This window comes from Mizuhopecten yessoensis, unplaced genomic scaffold, assembly GCF_002113885.1.
Source record: "Mizuhopecten yessoensis strain PY_sf001 unplaced genomic scaffold, ASM211388v2 scaffold10867, whole genome shotgun sequence".
Taxonomy (NCBI): Eukaryota; Metazoa; Mollusca; class Bivalvia; order Pectinida; family Pectinidae; genus Mizuhopecten; species Mizuhopecten yessoensis.
In genome coordinates this window covers 1158230-1182922 of record NW_018408761.1, presented here as the reverse complement: position 1 = coordinate 1182922, position 24693 = coordinate 1158230, and the positions used below count along the sequence as shown (strand labels likewise).

At 38.7% G+C, this 24693-nt stretch overlaps 1 protein-coding gene across 1 annotated transcript; it reads left to right on the top strand.

Moving 5' to 3' along the window:
• The first annotated feature begins 1183 nt into the window (after positions 1-1183).
• On the top strand, positions 1184-21215 carry LOC110463146. The gene is made up of 3 exons (XM_021517536.1): positions 1184-1956; positions 17513-17718; positions 18121-21215. The coding sequence occupies exons 1-3, from the start codon at positions 1665-1667 to the stop codon at positions 20737-20739; spliced, it is 3117 nt and encodes a 1038-aa protein (XP_021373211.1). The 5' UTR covers positions 1184-1664; the 3' UTR covers positions 20740-21215.
• Positions 21216-24693: the final 3478 nt, after the last annotated feature.

Below are 24693 nucleotides of genomic sequence, written 5' to 3'. Positions count from 1 at the left end.
CCCTTCGTGTACTATTTCAGTTGAGCTTTTTCTAAATAGGTCAAGTATTGCTATATTAGTTACAGTGATTGAGGTAGCTCTCATCTGCTGAGAATGGCGTAAGCACCCGTACCGCACCACTGTATAACAAACCTGTCCCTGTAAATTTCAAGTGTGAAGAACAAAAATCCGATATATGTATGTTTTTGTTATACAGTGTAGTAATAACTATATGTTAAAATGTATACCCCCGAATCTCCTGTGAAATATGACACAAGGATCGGAAAACCTAAGCCGGGAATGTCAACATTGAGAACGGCAAACAATTTGACGCTGTTAAACGCTTTGATGATAATCGCCCTACTGATGATATTGACATACAGATTCTGGCAGCCCCTTTTACTGTAGCGATAAGACCGTTATATAATATTTAAAATCTGGCCAATTTTACGGGAGCCGCCTAATAACAACACACAGTAGGAAATATTTTACACACCCATGTTGTATTGTGTCACTTGTCGTAAAATAGGTTTTATTCCCTGAATGGAAATAAAAAGCCAATTAAAATGTAAATATGTCCTGGAGTGTTTAAGCATTACTCAATACGAGCAGCATGCTGGGCGGGACTAGTACAACCAGCATAACTCGGTTACTCAACATTTTTCAAAATAAGGTTTGAATTCAACTTGTTACAAAAACAATGTAATTTAAGTGTCACTTGTTTTGCAAGATTTTTTTTTATTAATTAACAAACAAACAAAACCAAACAAAATATTTGCACATTTGTATAACTACAAAGTAGTTTGAAGTCAGAATAGAAAAACACGGTGAAATACATACATAAACATGCATGTACATGAAGAAAAATAATTAACAACAATGAACCAGTCCCCTAACTCACACGCCCTAATTATCAGCCCCTATCTCGCAGTGAAATATCTCACAGCCCCTACCTCGTATCCCCTTATGAATAGCCTTCATCTTGCAGCCCCTAATGGCCTAATTCTCAGTCAATATATCACAGCTCCGAAGACTCAGTGCCCTGAAATCTCTGTCCACTATATAGCTCACAACTCCTAAACACTCATAGTTTCGTACCTCACTTAGTCCCACTTCTCGGTACGCTATTTATAGGCGCTACTCTATATATGGCGCACTGACGCGTGACGGCTATATACAGTGTGGCCGTGTGTCACCACAAAGATACCTGTCACACCAGCTGGAGTCTGAGGATGAGAGAACGTTACTCGACCGCCCGTCCTAGGTAGGGCGGGAGTTCCGGTGCACAGGTGTATCACACAGCAGGAGTTTAGTAATTAAATGTTATAAGGACTTGTACACATATTGCAACATCAGTGTAAGATTTAACTCGACGATGTTGCGGTCGTACTGGCGTTGAAAGCGCAATTTCTGTGGTCAGTGTTAATGACATCGGTCAGTTAACGCTGTGGTTTTCGACAAACATTGGTGATTGACTTTTAAAGTGGACAAACAGTTCTACTTTTGTAAATTTATTTTGTGAAACGGAAAATGACACTTGATCACTATTGATTAACGTAACAATTTTGTTAGCGTTGTTATAGACGCTAGAATCACACCGACACCATCCTTCCTCGCGAATCAGTCGTCTTTGATGGCGAAATCCCGACACAGCCAGATAACACCGCGGACGTTGGAACAAGATAATGGGGAAAAAACAGACGCAGAAGAGCGTAACTAGACGTTCATCACATGCACAAGAAAAACATACCCGAAAGCGGGATGATGGTTCTAGTTCACGTGAAAAGTCCAAGAAACTGTCGAAATCGCGGACATCAGGGTGTACTGCGGATGACAGGAATTATATGGCGGATTTATTTCCCCGAAAAAGTGTCTGGATCGTATTTGTGATAACATTGTGTATAAGGCTTCGCTATGTGTCTAAAGGGGAGAATTGGTGGATCTTACATCCGGACGAGATATTCCAGTCTGTAGAAGGTAGGTAGGGTTATTAATGGTCAACATAGGTAGGTTATTGGTCAACATAGGTAGGTTATTGGTCAACATGGGTAGGTTATTGGTCAACATGGGTTATTGGTCAACATGGGTAGGTTCTTGGTCAATATAGGTAGGTTCTTGGTCAACATGGGTAGGTTATTGGTCAACATGGGTACGTTCTTGGTCAACGTAGGTAGGTTATTGGTCAACATAGGTAGGTTATTGGTCAACATAGGTAGATTATTGGTCAACATGGGTAGGTTCTTGGTCAACATAGGTAGGTTCTTGGTCAACATGGGTAGGTTATTGGTCAACATGGGTAGGTTCTTGGTCAACATAGGTAGGTTATTGGTCAACATAGGTAGGTTATTGGTCAACATAGGTAGATTATTGGTCAACATGGGTCGGTTCTTGGTCAACATAGGTAGGTTCTTGGTCAACATGGGTAGGTTATTGGTCAACATGGGTACGTTCTTGGTCAACATGGGTAGGTTATTGGTCAACATGGGTAGGTTCTTGGTCAACATAGGTAGGTTATTGGTCAACATAGGTAGGTTATTGGTCAACATAGGTAGGTTATTGGTCAACATGGGTAGGTTATTGGTCAACATGGGTCGGTTCTTGGTCAACATAGGTAGGTTCTTGGTCAACATGGGTAGGTTATTGGTCAACATGGGTAGGTTCTTGGTCAACATGGGTAGGTTATTGGTCAACATGGGTAGGTTCTTGGTCAACATGGGTAGGTTATTGGTCAACATGGGTAGGTTGTTGGTCAACATAGGTAGTTTATTGGTCAACATGGGTAGGTTATTGGTCAACATAGGTAGGTTCTTGGTCAACATGGGTAGGTTATTCGTCAACATGGGTAGGCTATTGGTCAACATGGGTAGGTTATTGGTCAACATGGGTAGGTTCTTGGTCAACATGGGTAGGTTATTGGTCAACATGGGTAGGTTGTTGGTCAACATAGGTAGTTTATTGGTCAACATGGGTAGGATATTGGTCAACATAGGAAGGTTCTTGGTCAACATGGGTAGGTTATTGGTCACCATGGGTAGGTTGTTGGTCAACATAGGTAGTTTATTGGGCAACATGGGTAGGTTATTGGACAACATAGGTAGGTTCTTGGTCAACATGGGTAGTTTATTGGTCAACATGGGTAGGTTCTTGGTCAACATAGGTAGTTTATTGGTCAACATGGGGAGGATATTGGTCAACATAGGTAGGTTCTTGGTCAACATGGGTAGGTTATTCGTCAACATGGGTAGGTTATTGGTCAACATGGGTTATTGGTCAACATGGGTAGGTTCTTGGTCAACATAGGTAGTTTATTAGTCAACATAGGTAGGTTCTTGGTCAACATGGGTAGGTTCTTGGTCAACATGGGTAGTTTATTGGTCAACATGGGTAGGTTGTTGGTCAACATGGGTAGGTTATTGGTCAACATGGGTTATTGGTCAACATGGGTAGGTTCTTGGTCAACATGGGTAGGTTATTCGTCAACATGGGTAGGTTATTGGTCAACATGGGTACGTTCTTGGTCAACGTGGGTAGGTTATTGGTCAACATGGGTAGGTTGTTGGTCAACATGGGTAGTTTATTGGTCAACATGGGTAGGTTGTTGGTCAACATAGGTAGTTTATTGGGCAACATGGGTAGGTTATTGGACAACATAGGTAGGTTCTTGGTCAACATGGGTAGGTTATTGGTCACCATGGGTAGGTTGTTGGTCAACATAGGTAGTTTATTGGTCAACATAGGTAGGTTCTTGGTCAACATGGGTAGTTTATTGGTCAACACAGGTATGTTAAGGGTAGATATTAAACATGCTTATGTCCATTGCAGAGTCATCATAGGTACAGAGAGTGCGTAGGGACTCTAAGTAAGTATTTTCATTAGTGGTCAATACAGTCAGAATTATAATGTACCTAAACATTAGCATGGTCAATAGGTATCCAGCGGTTAGGGATAAGACACACAAATGGATAATAGAAATACTGTATTTGTATGTTCAGATCTTGAACGTATGTTTAATGGGTAAACAGACCATATATAGCTAAAATGTACATATATAACGGCGATCGGTCGTGTATGGTCGGGTTCAACTGGTCAAACTTCTGTATGTTACTAAGAAACAGCTGCTGGAAATATCTTTATATATCTCCCGGTCTTATGACGGTCGAAACTAACATAAAGAAATGAATCAATTTCACAATTCTGAAAAAAAACAATATGTAGGGAAACTCACAAAACGGGACAAATAGAACTGGTGCTCGCGATGGACCTAAACGATCTCGTATTGGATATAAGCACTGTTCATTCACACTGGCTGTCATTTTGCTTCTATGCAACGACCGTCATGTTGGACCCTGACAATGTAATTGTCCCTTTATAATGTCATACACAGGGGCATGAGAATTATATTATTATTTTACATAACATCATTAGGTATGACAGTTTTACAGTATACCATCATTTGGGATGACAATTAAACAGCATATACCACCACTGGGGATGGCAATTAAACAGTATATCATCATTGGGGATGGCAATTTTACAGTATACCGTCATTGGGGATGGCAATTAAACAGCATATACCATCATTGGGGATGGCAATTTTACAGTATACCGTCATTTGGGATTGCATTTTTACAGTATACCGTCATTGGGGATGACAATTAAACAGCATATACCATCATTAGGGATGTCACTTTTACCGAAGATTGATATAAACCCCTTAAACGTATGAAATTGCTATGAACACCTCAATTCAGGTCCAATTATATCCATAACAAATTTTCAGGTCCTTGCATGTGATGTCACTTTCGACTTTTACGAAGTCATATTGGGCCTTACAGATTCTGTTCCACTATCCACCTGTTGTTCTGCAGTGTTTATTTTCTACCGTTGTGTCACAGTAGCGATTTGTTATGCCTGCTGATATGTCGGTTACATACATTATGTATCCCGTTTGTAACACAGCTCCTCCGTTTACACGTATTACCGGCTGTTATGATGCACAAAATCGATAGTATCGCCAAACATTATCGCTAGATAATTCATTGAACGTCAAAGTGTAAGTTTACCGCAATTGAAAAACAAATTATTGATCAAACCCATCACAGACGATTTCATTTCGGGGCAGATACACTATTTACGACAAGTGTACTCTTTAACCATGCATCACTGCACAATTTCTACCTTTGTCTCAGCACGCGTTCTCGTTAGCTATATAGCTCGAGCAACGTTTTCCACTCTCCAGAACAAGCTACTCGATAAATATCTTGCTGTTTTCTGTTGGTTTTTGATAAGTTTGTACAAAAGCTGGCAGCAGGTGGAAAGGTGGAAGCAGAATTTAATTACTTGACTTGTACACGGATGACAAATTACACCTGTACCACACCTGAAGGATCCTCATGCACATGTCAGTTTTTAATGTCTTAAAATGACTAATGCTAATTTACATAATGAGGAATGCTGCTGACATGAATCTTTGACTGACATCTGTGCCATAAAGAGTAGAGAATTTATGTTCAGTTTCGTGTAGACTTACTGTTAGCTTATTTAACAGGAGACAATGTGTTGATGTTTATGTAAGTCGTGACAAAAAGCGGTCAGCCAGGAGTGTATATACAAATTAACGTTGTTTTAAATAAAACTTGTCGCCGACTACGGAATGACGTTAACGTTCGAATACCCTCTGAGTTTAAGCTACTAACGTTGTAACATTTACTGATGTAGTGACGGAATGTTATAGTTAATCACCAGTTATTGAAAATTAAATTATGAGCCTGACATCATTGTTTCCGAATCAGACTCATTCAGGCAAACACAACTAAAATCAACGAAATCAAGCTTAATCTTTAAAATAACTTAACTCAAACTCTAAAAACGTTTGAAAGCACCTGCAAAGGACTGTATTAATGACGTCATGATAATGTAAGATCAAGTGCCGGCGCATCATAAGTTAATGTATATTGTCAGACATTAAACACTGACACATGACTTGTCACAAGGACATTTATGTTAAAATAAATACATATCCATATCAATGACTGCGACACAAACAGAATGTGCACTTATGCATAAAATTAAAGTTTAATGTATTTGATTGTCAGACTTTAATTGTGATTTGCATGGTAAAATTCATGAAAATCGAATTCATTTAAACTTGTCTAAACGCAGTGTATATCGTCGTGAGTTATTATCTATAACGACACGGTCTGAGATTTCAGATACTACGGTTTTGATGGACCAACTCAACTTTTCCGAGAGAGTACCAGACGCCACTTTTCCGTGCTTGATGACGTTCTGATACTATGTCTAATACCAGATGTCACTGTAAGCTGCTTCAATACTTCGGACTGTCTATAATGTATAATGATTTTGAAAATTATAGTGAATCGGCCGAGAATATTCCGAATACGATATTGCATTGACAGGAATACAATCGGCAGAGATTGCTCTTTTAGCAATGGAGAGGAATTTTGGAACTCAATTTGGAACACCGCGTCCCAGCTCTGGTTAACCCAGTTTCGTGTTAGAATACTGTTATCGGGGGAATGTCAAGCTACTGTGTCCAGGTCATGATATTTCAGGGAGATAGCACTTTAAAATGACCTAGCTTGATCCATCATCTGAGGACACTGACGTCATATAACGTCACCTGTCGCTATTACGCTAAAACATAAACACAGAAGAAACGTTTCTAGAATTTCAGTCTCATACTGAGTACAACACACAAGTGGCGTTCAGTTCAAAATTTGAAGAAGATGAACTTTATATACAGCAGAAGAGCTATTGTACTAGTGCACTATTGATATCTCAGGACTTAATTACATGTTTGACACTTCATTGCCATTTGATGTTTCTTTTAAAATAATAGAACAGAGACTAATAGATACTTCCAAACAAAACATATTGTCAGAAGGAACAGCTTCAGCTTAAGTGTTTGTATATCAACATTTAATAGATAGTCATTGTGTTCAATTTTATTTAAGTAAACATATTGAAAATAAATACAAAACAAATTTAACTAAATTTAGGATATCGTCCCATAAATCAAATATAGAAATCGGAAGACATCATCACATCATACGCAGAAACAGAATTTAGAAGACGAGTTCCATTTGATTTTGTTTTGTCCGTTTTATACCGATTTGAGGCACAGATTAATTAAAAAATACTATAACAGAAAACCCTCAATTTTTAGAAATACCTCAATTTTTAAATAAATACGACTACTTAGTATAGATAATGTTAGAGAGCTATCCGATTAAGGTAAATATATACATATAGCATGTTAGAGGCGTTAATTATAGTTTTATGTATTGTGGTGTTTCATAACTGTAATTGTTAATTATGTAATGTTATATACACATTATTGAACGGTGTTTATGTCTTCTGTGACGTCATTCTCATGTCTATATTCTTATTATGTCTAGATAATGTTATATGTATATATATATGTATGTACCTATAAGCCTAAGGGCTTTTTGTTTGAGTGAATCTTTTAGACGAACAGTGTGTTTCGCGCTGTTTTCCAATCCGTTTCTATTGTCCCTCTGTCGGAGATTGGACCAATAAACAGGTCTTTGCGTTATGCATCACACTCAATCGAATGTTTATGAAGCCTTTTAGTTATATATCATTCCTCACCTGTCAAGCTTTTGTTTGAATTCACTTGCCTTTCTGGGGAAAACATGCAACCAAATTTTTAGCTAGCTAATCTACCTAATGGGTTAGGAAATGAAATCAGCCCTAACTAAAGCATATGAATCATCTCTCTCTCTCTCTCTCTCTCTCTGAAACGTACACGAACCGACGATACATGAACGAGCCTCGTTTTATCCGGCAGGCCCTTTGATACGTAACGTACAGTCTGATCTACAATTGATCATTTTGGTGAACATATATGCATATTCCTATTCTACTTTAGCTTTTATCATAGGGTCGATGATGATTACGTTGAGAGATAGGTCATTTTAACCAGGGGGTTGTTTGACTCCATCACACTTGGGCGCGTTCGTGTCAAGTTAATCAGATACTGAAAATGTAGCGTCTAAACTGTGAGGTCGTATTCTATAGATGATCGAACGGGGACGATAAGGCATGGAATTGATCGAAAGTAATTCATCGGTGTATAGGGACCAGTGATCTGAGGAGCGGTGACGCCACCTGGTGGCGTAGATACATAGGGCCTATTGTTTGATCCAATAACAATGCAGGTAAATAACACCTATGAGAAAAAATACGTTTGTTTAAATGTATAATATCGCTTTCAAAGATTTTTTGATACTAAAGGACCGTAATGTTGAGTAAAAAGAAAGGCTATTGTTTTCATACAAATTTACATATAATTTATATCACTTGATTACGAGTTGCAGATCTATACCAGAAGGGTGGGGAAATGTGTTCCAATTGGGAAACGTTTAAGAGAAAAACACGATTTTCAAGGAACTTTCCATGCTGGTGAGATTCTTAAATCCCATAAATTTCCTCTATATGTTGATCTAGAAAATGGTTTCAACTTTAACAGAATACGTAAATGAACTGAAAGAATGTGTTTAATTCTGCTATATCATAACGACGTGTGTAATTTCCATTTTTACGTTTTTAGAGTAAAATGTTTAAGGTATTTTCACTGATATTTGATATGCTAGACTGCTATTGGCATCCATGTATTGTTGTACTACTGTTTGTTGTAATCCGAGAGAGGGGATAATCTCAGGGTTAACTATTGAAATGAAGTTTACGGAAACTTGACGCAATCTTTAACTACCGGGAATTAGTATACAACACGAATACGCATTAAGCCAACAGACCGGTTACTGTCATAACTTTAACGTTTGGGGTTAAATGTCCTGCAGTATTATATGAACAATACATCAACAATAGATAAGAGGATAACGAAAGGATATCTAGCGTTTCATGTAAATTGATGTGTCACTGTCAGTTCCGTAGAGCTCCGAGCTTCATCGAGTAGAAATATATCTGAGAAACATCTCACAAAATACACATGAAACATAAGCAAGCATGAAAGATTCTCCTTCAGATTGATTGTTTTATTCCTTGTGTAACACACATCGGAGAGTAGACATACAAATGGTACAGTATATCACAAATTTACAATGATACATGTATACAATAATAGTAATTAATCGTGCAGTACTTCAAAATGACATATAATAAGAGACAGCATTTTACACTGAAATACACCAACATTGTAAGGTTTCATAACTGATGCATACATATGACTTGAACGTTGAACAAAGCTAAACGGTCAATGGTCTGACCATGGAGTGTGAAATAAATAACGAAAAGTTATACCAAATGTTAACTGGGAGTGGTAAGTCCGTTATACTGCATACCTATTGATGTTAGTGGTAATACTATCTTGCCAGTAATCATATAATTTAGAGATTGTCCATGTTTTTCTTATAATCTAATGATGACGACGATGAAGATGCTAAATCATGATGTGTGTAACTTGGAAATTGTCATCGATGCACAGGACTATGATGGCGCTAATAACGTTGTGTTGACAGTAATCAAGAAGTTAAATTGTCCAAAGCTAAACTGATACGTACCAAAATCTAATTAAAGCAATGCCAATAGATGACCGTGTAACTATGATTTGGAGCACATGCATCATTACTGGATACGAAGCACTTCCGGTAATAGTGTTCAAGCGCTCAATACTTCCGATTGTTCCCCTTGTCACATTACGTTGACGGAAGCTCACATTAACCTACATGGATGGCAACACTTTGAACTGTGTATGTCTCGGTGAGTTTGAATGATAACTAAAACGCCCATCCGATACGGCCCAAAGAAAGGAACACTATAGCTAAAGGTCTCGAGGATTTTAGACCATTTGTACACTAAAACTCTACATTGTGAGTTTTTTTCTTGCGAAGAAAAGTTTCACCTTTGTTAAGTTCAGGACCCAATACATAGCCTGTTGGACTAATTGATGACGATATTTAACATATGAATGAACCTCTTGACATTCGTGTTGCCTTAAGAATGCGACCTTTTTCCCCTTCTTATTAGGTCTGTGCGTAAATAGGGGAAACATGACCCCCAGAGATCGTGACAAGGTCTTAACACAGTGGCCAGGTAAACATTGGCACACAGAAAGACAAAGTCAGCACTTCAATGGCTATTTGTCCTTCTGTCAAAACGGTGTTGATCGTTTATTGTACAGGCACCAAGGTTTTATCTAATATTATAGCACGAATCATGAAATATAATTAAAATATGGCGTTTAAAATACGCGCATACAAATAAAAACGGTCGCTCACATATGTGGAGACTATCGACGGGATTGGGTACTTGAACTCTTATTGAAATACAAGTATACATAATATGATCTTGTTAATTTGTTCGTTTCACTCTCAAGTGTTGGTTTACGTTTTGTTTGTGTTTGTTTGTACCCCTGTCTGAAGTTCTCATACCGTTCATGTTAACTCCAGTTCGGTGAGTAGGGTAAAGGGCGGGTGACCATATTCTGGAATGTTGGTTTCCTTATCTTAGTTTCGAGAAAGGTTTGGTTTTATCACGGACTCAGATTTTCTATCTAAGTCTGTGGTTTTATCAACGTAATACACTGTTTATTGGATGGTTTGGTTTGGTTTAATTTTGTTTAACGTCCTATTAACAACTAAGGTCATTTGAGGACGTGCCTCCATGTGTCGTGTATGCGTGCTTTTGTGTGTGTATTCCAGAGACAGCGTATGTTGGTGTGCTTGCCTCCATGTGATAGCGCGGATCGCATGCCGACTTTATAGTGCTATATCAATGAAATGCCATCCCGAAGGCCCCAAGCACAGTATTCCGTCCGGTCACATTATACTGACAACGGGTATGTCCCAGCCTGGGAACAGAACCCATTGCCTTCTTCACCTGGGCGAACGCTCAACATTCAAGCCAAACGTGAAGTGTTGCCAAGCAAGGCGCTAGGGGAAAAAAGGTAGTTAGAAGTAAAAAGAAAGACAAAGATCCCAAATATTGCATGGGCGCAGCAGATTTATTTTGGTCGCTTTTGTGTCCTTAAATAGAGGCAGAATTGGGGATTTGCTTTTGTGTCTATTGGAAGTGTATATGGCGTTACAATGTCTGCAGTAAGTGACGAGACTATACTTAATGCTGTGGACCCCCATTGTACCAGTATCTCATTTAGATTTTATTAATGGACAGTCGGCTTTAACGTATCGCATAAATACTCCTAACATAATGCTCCTACGCATTAATTGTTTATCGTGTCGTAACACTTAATGCGATTCAAGTAATTGTGACCAAGATATTGTACTTCGCTATAAGTGTGAAGCTATGCCTTTACACAGTTGTAAGGGCTCATCCTATAGTTACGTTGTAATGTATACCCACCCTTTAAAGTTTCACATAATGGAAGACCTTTGAACAATTTTAAGAATCCCATGTCAAACTCAGCCTCCGTGAAGGATCTGTATTTAATGGTGCTCTATACCTGTTATTAAGCGTAATTGATTGCCCCGCCCTGCCCCCGTGTATTCCTTAGCAAGCAATTCATTCGGAACACCTTGTACACACAACGGGGTGCCGAGTAGGGTATTGTCTGTGCGACTTAGTCGGATACCCACTGTCCTACTTTTGGACAGTCTATTGTCTCCATTGACCTTCTCTACGTCACGCATTCTACAGCAGCTACGCCACACATTTCTTTCCTAAGATTTCTCCATCGTAACCATTCCTCTACGCGTACGTTAAAGCCATTTATATCGACACAAGCACACCACAATACGTCCAATATTCGAACAAAGTTGTGATCGATGAACTTAGAGCAAGCGATTTTTAAAAACTTGCTCTGCATTTTATCCGAGAAGTTAAGTGATTTTACCATTGAACGTTCCATAGGAGGAAACCTTTGATTATCGAGATATCAGAGAATGACATTCACCTTTCTGTACCTAGCAATACAACATTTCTATAGCATTGCATAATGTTGATTAGCAGCGCTGCAGACAAATGAATAGCTTCTCTGGCCGTCGATAAAGCCAAAGGGTATCAGATTATGCTAGCACAGTTGAATGTTGGAAGTATTACTGATGCAGGGATCGAAATATTTCACGTCTAGTTCCGTCGAACATTAAAATTATATTGTGTCCGGTACAATCGATCCTGTATCACAATGTCGATGAAATGTTCGAGGAATAAAACTTGATATGGTGTTGTCGCCGATCCTTCGTAATTTGGTAATCATTATTCAGAGGGATGACACAGTGTAAATCTTTGCACCTCACAGGGCGGAAATGTCTTTTATCAGGATTCTAATTAATTTTGGAATGCAAATCTTAGGTAACGCCTGACATCTCTCAGGTATCCGAATTACCATGGGCAACGCCGACATTATTATGCCATGCAAAAACTGGTACAGGACCTACAGATATAAATTCCTTGGCATCAAACTGCCATTTCACACCCAAGTCATCCCTCAGTCACTTACAGATAGGGATACAATGAATGTCAGTTGTCACTTCATAAACCAGTGAACCCTACACTTATTTATGTGGCCCCTATCCTTCCTTGCCAAGTCATATTATAACACGGAACTTCTTCGAGAACGATTGAGAATAGTTAGCTTTGTGCAGTGTTCCTGCTAAAAGTTACCGGATTCTTAAAGTTTATCAATCTATCTCTCTCCCTTTTCATGAATAGTTTTTATGAGGAGTGTCTTTCCCTCGTGGTGTCTTCTTAGGTACACCTGGCCCTAGGATTATGAAACAATTTTAGACTTAAAAACTTTTGCTTAGCCAATTACGAATGACACCACTTTTCAGGACGATGTTTGTGATTAGCTTCCTGGGGCCTGGTTAGCCTGCTGTCGTATTTTTGTAAGAATGTTGGGCGCCATTCCAGTGAGATGGCACTTTAATATAGTGAGTAGCCCCATTATCTTTGGAAACTATCTTAGCTCTATTTTGTTGTGATGACGCGGAATACCAATTAGGCAAACGAACAATGGAGTAAAATCCCTTACATATGTGCACTGATATTTACTATCTGGCATCATCCTCTAGATTTGAAGTCGATACATTATAAAAATCATGGTCTATCGAACTATAAATGTCTCACCTTAGCGGAGACGGAAAACATTCTGTAATGTTGTGTAATATTGTGCGATGCTATTTGAGTGAGGAATGTGTGATGTGGCATTGTAGAAGTGTGAACAACCTTACTACCGTGACGCTGGGTATTGTTACAGACTGTGTGAAGTGTTACACCTGACATGGGGACCCCACACACTTTACTATACAGGGTACAAAAGGTCGGGTACCGTAACAAGTAAAGGGTCCTCGCCCTGTTTATACTAGATAAGTAGTATAACCGTGTCGTAAACCCATATCAATCTGCTGACCTGTCAACGGGGACAAAACACACCAAACACCCTTTGTTACAAATTCCATGTTATCGTCAGTCAGATTCCTGGAGATAGTGTCTAACGCGCGTATCAGTTCCGCCCACCAGGAATCGGTATACACTAAATAAAGGCTCTACATTTGTTCATTGTGTGTCACTGGTGATTTATTCACAGTTTCTTTAAATGTAATGTAAACATTTTACAGATATGTCTTAGATCAGAGTTTTATGTCGACTTTTCACAGACACGGTTCAGTTATTCAGATTTCCGCGTCCATGTCCGGTCAGAGGTACACCGATGGTACGACTTGGTGCGTGAAGTCAGAGGTACACCGATTGAACGGCTTGGTGCGTAAAGTCAGAGGTACACCCGATGGTACGACTGGATCCATCAATCGAATCAATCGACTGACCTCGGCTAGTTTCGGTACCATTCATCAATGACGTAGGTACGGAATCTGCCGATTTTATGAGGAGTGTCAGTCAGAGATACACCGATGGCATGTCTGGGTCCGTCAGGTCAGAGGTGTACCAATTGGAGACAGTCAAGTCAGAAGTTTACCGATTTGAGTCCGTCAGGTCAGAGGTGTACCGGTGTGAGTCTGTCAGGTCAAAGGTGTACCAATAAGGCTTCGTGAGGGCATAGGTGGACCTATGTCGCAACAGGGTCCGTCAGCTCAGGGTGTACCGATTTGGGTCTGTCAGTTTAGAGGTGTACCGATGGCACGAGAGTACGTAAGGTCAATAGTGTACCGATTGTTTTACATAGTGGAGTTCATGTTCCACCGTGTTGTGTTATCATGGAACTGATCCTCGTGTTGTTTGCCAATGAGGATGTAACGAGTTCGATATGTTCCCGAATGACCTATGTCTGATTCAGTCAGTCATTACGCTTTCCCTACTAGCACCCCCATCCGAACACGTCATAAACGTTCGCAAGTGAAAATAGCGCATCTTTTAGAACGATTGTGTAGACGTGTAGACCACAACCACGGCATAATCCCATTTTATAAAACCACCGTTGCTCGTATGTCAATCTTCCTTTTAGCGACCCCACCCTATACATTGATCACGAAGATGTTCGCAATGACAGCAAATTAATAAAACTTAACACAATAGTACGATATAAAGTATTAAGTATATCAGAACCACTTGAAAGGCTTCCAAACCACTTGAACTCTAAATAGCAGTATTTATAACTGTTGAACTGGTTTTGTTTCTCGAGGATCGATAGAATCGCTGGACGAGTATGACCGTACAAGGACACCGCAAGAGCGACGTTATTAGCACGGCACCTGTGACGTCACCCGTTTTCTATATATATAATAATCGAACTGGACATCAGTGTGTGTTTAACCCCGAAGCACCGATTCAAGCGTTGTAGCTTTGAAACTGCTGGTTCTGTCACCTTTGTGTGTGTTAACGGCCAACACAAAAGTACCTATATAGGTGGGAGGGGTTTGTTTGGGTTGGTAGTCGGTGCCGATGGCAACACCTAGATAATGGGTAGGAGGATCTGTACTCGAGGGAGATAGGGGAGCTGTTTATATTCCAATGTGGAAAATTCCCAAAACTCCATTTACATTGGTATTACGGTAATATACATAATCACTTTGCTCGGTGTGAAAATACATGGTCCGACTAACATATATTTAATTAGAATGTATTTAGTGTCGCTGCTCTGGGTCGATTGCTAGTGATCATGTCGTGTTATCAGACATCAAATCGAGTTATTTGGTTATCACAACACGTTATCACCAAAGCTGGAGTTATCTTGCGATCATGTCGTGTTATAAGCCATAGCTCGAATTAACTAATAATCATGTCATATTATCGGCTCAGGTCGAGATTATCTGGTGATCATAAAATAATGTTATCAGCCCAATGCTCGACTTAGCTAACGTTCTTTTCTCGTTATCAGCCACGTGCTCGATTTCACTGGTGATCATGTGGTGTTATCAGTCCCAGGTCGAGCTATATGTTGATAATTTTGTGTTATCACTCCTGGCTCCAGTCATTTGGTGATCGTGTCGTTTTATCAGCCCCAGATCAATTTATCTGGCTACACGCTCGATTCCTCTGGTGATTTTGTCGTGTTATTAACACAAGGTTGGGTTATTTAGTGATCATGCCGTTTTATCAGTCCCAGGTGGAGTTATCTGGTGATTATCTGGTGTTATCAGACCCACAGGTCGAGCTTTTGGTGATTATGTCGTGTTATCAGTCCAAGGTGGAGATATCTGGTGATTATCTGGAGTTATCAGACCCACAGGTCGAGTTTTTGGTGATCATGTCGTGTTAACAGCCCCAGGCGGAGCTATCTGGTGTTTATCTGTTGTTATCAGACCCACAGGTCGAGCTTTTGGTGATTATGTCGTGTTATCAGTCCAAGGTGGAGATATCTGGTGATTATCTGGGGTTATCAGACCCACAGGTCGAGTTTTTGGTGATCATGTCGTGTTAACAGTCCCAGGTGGAGCTATCTGGTGATTATCTGTTGTTATCAGACCCACAGGTCGAGTTTTTGGTGATCATGTCGTGTTAACAGTCCCAGGTGGAGCTATCTGGTGATTATCTGTTGTTATCAGACCCACAGGTCGAGTTTTTGGTGATCATGTCGTGTTATCAGTCCCAGGTGGAGTTATCTGGTGATTATGTCATTTTAACAGGCCCAGGTGGAGTTATTTGGTGATTATCTGGTGTTATCAGACCCACAGGTCGAGCTTTTGGTGATTATGTCGTGTTATCAGTCCAAGGTGGAGATATCTGGTGATTATCTGGTGTTATCAGACCCACAGGTCGAGTTTTTGGTGATTATGTCGTGTTATCAGTCTCAGGTGGAAGTATCTGGTGATTATGTCGTTTTATCAGTCCCAGGTGGAGTTATCTGGTGATTATCTGGTGTTATCAGACCCAAAGGTCGAGTTTTTGGTGATCATGTCGTGTTATCAGTCTCAGGTGGAGTTATCTGGTAATTATGTCGTGTTATCAGTCCCAGGTGGAGTTATCTGGTGATTATCTTGTGTTATCAGACCCAAAGGTAGAGCTTTTGGTGATTATGTCGTGTTATCAGTCTCAGGTGGAGTTATCTGGTAATTATGTCGTGTTATCAGTCCCAGGTGGAGTTATCTGGTGATTATCTGGTGTTATCAGACCCAAAGGTAGAGCTTTTGGTGATTATCTGTTGTTATCAGTCCCAGGTGGAGTTATCTGGTTATTATGTCGTGTCATCGGCACCAGCTCAAAGTTATTTGGTAATATTGTCGTGTTATCAGTCCCAAGTCGAGTTTCGTGTTGATCATGTCGTGGTATCTGCCCCTGGTAAAGCTTTATCTGGGGATCATGTGGTCGAGTTATTTGGTAATCCTGTGGTGTTATCAGTCCCAGTCCGATTTATCTTGGTTGCAGGTCCTTTTGACCTGTTTCACTTTCCTTGGTCTATGATATCTAGGTATAACATCATCAGTTCATTTTCAGGCAAAGGATACAACCCACACAGAGGAAACCAGACTTGTTAGAACAAAATTTCTATGCACACAAAGGTGTAAAATGTGAACGAGTTGTCCACAAAAATCGATCTGAGGACAGCGACAGTATTGTCTAATAAGTGTACACCGTTTACAAGTTCGATTTAATTCTTCAGCAGTTTGAAATATCTGAGGATAAACGGCTCTGATGACAATAAGATGGAAGTAAATTAGACAGTTTAATAGCGCTCGGGCAAACTGGCAATGCGGTTAGCATATTTTCTAATGTATGCAACTCCACGTGACCTCAGCTTTATTTCATATGCAGAACTTAGCCATTAAATTTGTATACGTTGCCTGAAGTGTGTATATATATACATCGCCTGTATGTCGTTCAATCATGGACGTGTATCTTTATTTAATCATATCTATGTGTCTTAATGTAAAACGCTAAGAGGAAAGATTTATGAATGCAAATGTGGAGATCTCCATTTTTTTCTTGTCTAATGAAATTTCATTTAATCGTATATGTGAAACGGCAACAAAAAAAACGAACGTGTTTCATAAACGTCAGTAAATGTATTAAATATGGCTCCCATGCTTTGTTAATGAAATAATATAGTTACACAAAAGTAGTCGTTAAATTAGTTTTGGCTTTTTTGTACAAATGTTTCTTCTTCTTTTTACAGTTGCCCATTCTGAGTTATATGGATACGGGTTCAGACCATACGAGTACATGCCGCCGCTAGATGGCGCCAACACAACAACTTCCGTCGGACGGTTGCAGGAGAATATGCTCGGAATGTATAGCCTGCGCTCCTTCCTGTACCCGAAGCTGCTGGCGGCGGCACTCTATGTAGCCACTCTTTGTGGTTACACCGGCTCGCCAATGCTTGTAAGTAGTGATTTTGTCATAGTGCTTATTACACCTTTACAATTATGAAGAAAAGCACAAGAGACTATATGGTAAATTAATATTGCTTATATTCGTCAATTCCGAGTATAATTAGGATTTGATATGTTGATTGCTAGAACTCGATTTGTATGCAACTGGATCCTTTTATTCAGAATGATAACAAATAAAAATCAGTCGGAAGGTTACTATTCTTAAGCATGGATTGAAACGGTATAGACCGGGTACTTGATTGCAATATTATGCGGTCTTCATTAAAAGTATTTTAAATCAAGCTATTGCAATGTCTGCTGATTTCATGTACGACTATCCTTTTTTTAATTATCTGATGTTTGTATTCAGTAAGAAAGTGTGAGATTTATTTAACATCTCGTTCCATTTCAGTTTTGGAAGATGTTTCATACTTTTGTGACGTCATGCCTGCCTATTGCTGTCTACACCTTCACCAAATCTCTTTACCAGTCACGTGATGTTGCGGTTCTAGCATCTGTCCTTTCATCCACGTCTGTCTTCCTGTATGTACTTGGAACCCACACTCTAGTCAACAGTTTTGTTTCTCCCTTTCTCTTCTGGTCACTGGTACCGTTAATCAATTTGTTGGTTAACAAATCAGAAAGCCAAAATCGAGTCAGGACGCCGAAACCAGAAGTCAAGGCGAGTATCTCTGATACAGCAGGCGTTACCTTTAAATCAAAAGAAATCTCGAATAAAGACAAGAGTACTGGTGATCAGGAAGTTGATGTTGAAAATCTCCAACCGGAAGTTGAATATTACGATGAATGCAGGAAAGCAGAACAGAAAACCATGGAAACACATACCGTTGGTGAAATAGTACCACCTAAAAATGGCAATGTAGAATGTGAAACAACAGAATCAACAAACTGCATCAGTAACGGTGGCATAGCAAAACCACTGACAGAAACTACAAACGGACTATATCCATATACAACACTGCCCTCAAGTGGAAACCGACTGACCAAGGGTATAATTTATGAAATAATGCATCACTGTAAAGAACAGAGTCGGTTGACAATGCCATATTTTAAATACCGACAAAACACATTTATGAGTGGTGACCGGAAACACGTGACCTATCTAGAGGACACTCTGATATGTTACGATTCGCCTGGCATAATCGAGCACCAGATGGGCGTGGATTTCAACCATAACTCTAGCGATCTACACAAACCAAACTATGAAATACCACAGCAAAGAAATGATACAAAAGTGTCAGAAATTGAAAACGTTGCAGAAAGAATATCAAAATCGTGCTCAATAGTAAATGACAGCAACAAAACACAGGAGAATATTGGAAGTCAACACCATGAGAGTTCTTCTATCGACAAAAATATTTGCAAAGGGGATTGTCAGTCAACTAACGAAATCATAGGACAATCACGTCCTATGCCTGACATATACGACAAGAACGCAATGAATGGAAGGCAAATACATTCGCCGAATGAAAGGAATGAGGCACCATTAGAGAAAGAACTAGTCCAGACTGTTTCTGCTGACGATCGTGATTGTGACGTAGATTCGTCAAGGACCTCTCTATTTGTAAACTTTAAGATGACTTATTTATTTTCGGGCTTTACCCTAGCAATGTGTATCTACATCAGGGCTGATCTCCTTGTGTTTATCGCATTTCTCGTTTTGCCATATGGAAGGCGTATGTGCGACTGCAATTTGTTGACGTCACTTCCGGTATTGCTATATTGTATTGGACTAATGGCAGGACTTTCTTTTGGTATCTTTGATGATTGTTATAGTTACAGATCGTTGGTTATCTCCCCTTGGCAATGGGTCAATTTCAATGTCATCAGAGACAGGTCCGCCATATTCTTTGGTACAAAACATTGGAGTTTTTACATTCGAGCATTGTTTACCAAGGATGAGGTCATGTCCGCGTGCCTGGTCGTCAGCGCACTGACATTTACGGCGATGAAGTGTAAAAAAATCAGAGACCATGAACGATTCATGACAGTTAACGTCAGGTTATTTATTAGTTTGTTGGCATTTTTTATCACTCACTCGTTAAATAGTCATAAAGAGGTAAGATTTTTACACGATTTTATTGTTTTATTGTTAACATTTTACGCCAGTTTTATTGTGATCCTAATCAAAACCTGTAAAGAATATCTTATTCAAAACAACTTGAGTCAGTTATCACACAGTATTGAAGTGGCTTTTGTGGTCTACTTGTGTTCTAGTCAGTGGCGATATTTCCCCGGTCCAACGTCTGGGTGGGCATACCGGGGTCTCCTTAATACCAACCATGTCAACGTGTGCTTAGACTTTTTACGTCAGCAGAATGACGTCACTGGAGTTTTCGTTGATACGTCGATCCACGAGACAGGTGCGTTTTCTACACTTCACAAAAATGTACCACTAATCGCCCTTATCCACAAAGAGTTTTACGAGTTTGAGGCGGACTCTCGACTCTCTCTCAAGTCCGCCTTGTCGTACTTGAGTCGGACGAACAACTTGTCATTGTCTGTCCTCACGCAGGTATCTGACTTTATTTCCGTGTATAACACACCGTACCTGCTGAAGACCCTCATCAATAAACCAGTGTACAATTATCTAGTCATGTCAACAGATCGAGCGTTCATAGAGGTTGGCTTCCGGGAAGTGTACCGTATTGGAGATATGAGGATTTTAAAACGTTCATTTATTTCGGAAGATGAGGTCAAATTGAAAGCAATAGCGAGTAGAATACAACTTGGGCCGAACTGTAAGATACTGAACTACGAGGCTAACTGGCTGTTAACGTTTGGACAGTACGACAAAGCTATAAGTAAGTTATCATATTCTCTAGAACTAGACAAAACAAATCTGCAGGCTCATCAACTACTGATGGAGGTGCGACGCCGTCAAGGTGACGTCACTGGTGCACGTGTCGTATACAAGATGTGTGGCCAGTACCATGGACACCGATCGTGCACTTCACGACCAGGCAGGATCACCATCCACGAGGAGTACAACCTTAACGTCGATTTGTGAAGAGCATTATTATATAGAGCCCAAAAGAGAATGATAAATGGCAATGGTTTTTTTTATTTTGTTTTATTTGTGGCAATGTTTATTTTATGTTTTTATTAATGACTTGTTTGATATAGTTACTATAATATTAGTATTTAAATCAGAGTAGCTGTTGATATGTTTACCTCTGTACAATGTATTACATTCCCTTTTTGTTTGATTTTTTTAGAGTCGAGATTTTCGGCTCTATTTGAATAACGCGATACTCCAAACTCGAACGGAACTACTTTTTCAATATTGCGGCGCCGAAAATATTAGCTTTAAAATGGCCACAAATTGGCATCAGCCAAATTAATAAATCTGTTTAATATTTGACATGATTTCCATTAAAACCTGCTTTTTATGGAAAATGTGTTTCCGATTTTAAATTAATTAATTAATTTTACGCAAGCATGGCTACTTTTTCTGTTATGAGACCGCTGAGTAACCTAGGTCCCGGCTACCACAAGTACATTTTACTGTCGCCTCGGTCAATATTGTTTTCTTTGGTTAATATCACAACATATTTACCAAGCAATAAGTTAATAATTGTATAACTCGACCTTTGACCTCAGTCGATATTGACTTTTTGTGCTTCATAATATCTCACTGAAAATGCCATCAATCTTATGAACTGATAATGTATATCTGATAGGGCCTATTTAATAACTGTGTGATCATTTAATCATTTTTTTCTTTGATATTTACATCCATATTGATTGATATATGTCGGACCACGAGAACTAAGCAAAATCTCATGTAAAAAATGTATGAAACATAGACTGCGCCTGACACATGTTATACAGCGTGTGTTAATAATAATGGTCGATACCAAACATCTTATACAACGCGTGTTAATAATAATGGTCGATACCAAACATCTTATATAACGCGTGTTAATAATAATGGTTGATACCAAACATCTTATATAACGCGTGTTAATAATAATGGTTGATACCAAACATCTTATATAACGCGTGTTAATAATAATGGTTGATACCAAACATCTTATATAACGCGTGTTAATAATAATGGTTGATACCAAACATCTTATATAACGCGTGTTAATAATAATGGTTGATACCAAACATCTTATATAACGCGTGTTAATAATAATGGTTGATACCAAACATCTTATATAACGCGTGTTAATAATAATGGTTGATACCAAACATCTTATATAACGCGTGTTAATAATAATGGTTGATACCAAACATCTTATATAACGCGTGTTAATAATAATGGTTGATACCAAACATCTTATATAACGCGTGTTAATAATAATGGTTGATACCAAACATCTTATATAACGCGTGTTAATAATAATGGTTGATACCAAACATCTTATATAACGCGTGTTAATAATAATGGTTGATACCAAACATCTTATATAACGCGTGTTAATAATAATGGTTGATACCAAACATCTTATATAACGCGTGTTAATAATAATGGTTGATACCAAACATCTTATATAACGCGTGTTAATAATAATGGTTGATACCAAACATCTTATATAACGCGTGTTAATAATAATGGTTGATACCAAACATCTTATATAACGCGTGTTAATAATAATGGTTGATACCAAACATCTTATATAACGCGTGTTAATAATAATGGTTGATACCAAACATGTACGGATTTCATTTTTAATTGGCAATAATTAATTTGTGACGTTTTTATTATCTACTCTTCCTTGTTATGATTAAAGTACATTTGACATGTTCCATTGTCGTCATACTTTTGTAGGATCATAATGTTTGGAGATTTTATGAAGTACGTTTATATCACAGTTCATGTTACTGTCACATATGAAATTTTACATTTGTCAGTTTGTCATAATAATAATTTCTCACGGGTTTGTTGATTAAAATATTCCTATTTTACAGCTTTAACGTTACACAAATACAGTGTGTAATATACTAGGTATTTCCTCGGCAGCTGGACGTATCACCTGACCGGGGAGTTCCATTATTTATATACCATACATCCTTAAGTATTTCGGCTGTTTCATACACACCATGGACACACTGACAACTAAGATTATCGATCACTGTCTTATTCAATGGAGAAGACATCTTAGACATCAAATGTATACATGTATATATATATTTATGAATACATTTTTGTTTAATTTATTAAATGTAAAATGATCAAAGTGTATGTTGTTTTGTTAGTTTGCGCTATGAACCTTGGGAGAAGGTTATTTTGTCGTAAAACCGTCGTCCAGAAGTACATGTATTTAACACCAGTCGTGACTTTAAATAGATAAAAAAGGTCATAAACACAAAACGAAAGGTGTTTATGTGTATACGAAGGTAGATAAAAAGACTGACGTTATGATTGATTTTTTTTTGTCCTGGGGTAAACATGTTCTAACAAAAAAAATCAATTAAATCTGGTAAACACGTTAATATACATGTTTGAAGTACATAAAACATGCCTGACCAAAATCTTATTGTGTCTACAATGAATTCCATCTCTACAGTTACTTAACTCATTTTCTAGCGGCAGTAGCTAAGTTATCCTCGTTCTGAATGCTCTGGGCAATACTAGTAATGATGCTTTTCATCGCATTGGTATATCAAAAGTTGAGATATACATTTTTTCAAAAAACTTTCGAATATATCAGACTTAAGAAAAAATCGACAATGAGTTGACGGATATCTATATGATGACAAGATCATCTTATTTAAATCTGAATATTACAGCAAATTGTTTTATTAAGTGAGCCCCGTTAAGGAATCTCTCGTACTAATGATCCTGATTTTATCAGCTAGCTTGTTAAGTGAGTTTAGACAGAACGATGTAACACCCCGTGATGGTGATGGGCGAGACACGGATGTGGAAAGACGAGTTATTTCACAGTGAAGCTCACGGATATGCGTGTTCATGGCTCATTGGTTGCAATATATAGATGTACAGATACACACATTAGCTATCTTTAAAGTGCACTTCGTCAAATGTTAAGTTTAAATATATCTATATATAAAATTAAAAAACAATAGGGTATAGTATACAGTCAAACAGATATTGTCCAATATCTAACTAGAAAAAATACGTGTAGGGTTTTATTCTGAAGCCACCAACCCACATCCCCTAGATTCCCAAATGGCGCTGAACTTGTTGACCGCTTGTTAAATGAATGTTTTGAATAACTGCTATTTTTGTATACTGATCTCAAAAGTTTGGAGTTATATTTTCCCGTGGTAAACGATCGTTTCAAATGATTTACCTTCAATAACCAACTTTTGTACAGGTATGTTTGCACACAAGAAACATTCTCCTTTCTCCTCCCGTATACAAATATTGATAGAGGCGGTTTTGTTGAAATGTTGTTTTCGCGTGTCCGATTGCAATACTACGCTGAAGTCGCTGGTCTTACTGGCATAGTTCACGGCCCTTGTTGAGGGTGACACACACACTGTAGGGGTTAATACTTTTATTTTGGGTTGTATGAAGGGGGCACCTTGAGGAAAAATAAACATTTTGTATTGTTTTAAATACGTAGTATACCAGTGGAACCTGCAATGCAATGTACAGATTTCAGCATAATATCGCTTTGCACTGATTATAGGTCTGTATCAATTATATATATATACGGTTATTACAATTTATAAATATTAGATGTACCGTGCTTGCTGACTTGGACTTTGAGACTACACTGATATGTATTGATGTGCAATATCACACAAAAACGTCGACGGGTCAAGATGCTACACGGTACTGGTCAAGATGCTACACGGTACTGGTCAAGATGCTACACGGTACTGGTCAAGCTACGTAACACACAGGAAGAATGACCCTGACTTAAGTTGTGGCATTATGTCATTAACGTTTTAGGAGTTCAGATAAACACTTGGTAGAAATGCCGATAGTACAGTATACAACATTTTCTAAACCTCAAAACGTCAGGTCGCCCAGACTCTTGTA

Bases quoted from the DNA above. Each gene is read 5' to 3' on its own strand.
- LOC110463146 (XM_021517536.1), top strand. From the start codon at position 1,665: ATGGGGAAAAAACAGACGCAGAAGAGCGTAACTAGACGTTCATCACAT. The intron at 1,957-17,512 runs GTAGGTAGGGTT...TTCTTTTTACAG, and splicing joins GATATTCCAGTCTGTAGAAG to TTGCCCATTCTGAGTTATAT. The intron at 17,719-18,120 runs GTAAGTAGTGAT...GTTCCATTTCAG, and splicing joins ACACCGGCTCGCCAATGCTT to TTTTGGAAGATGTTTCATAC.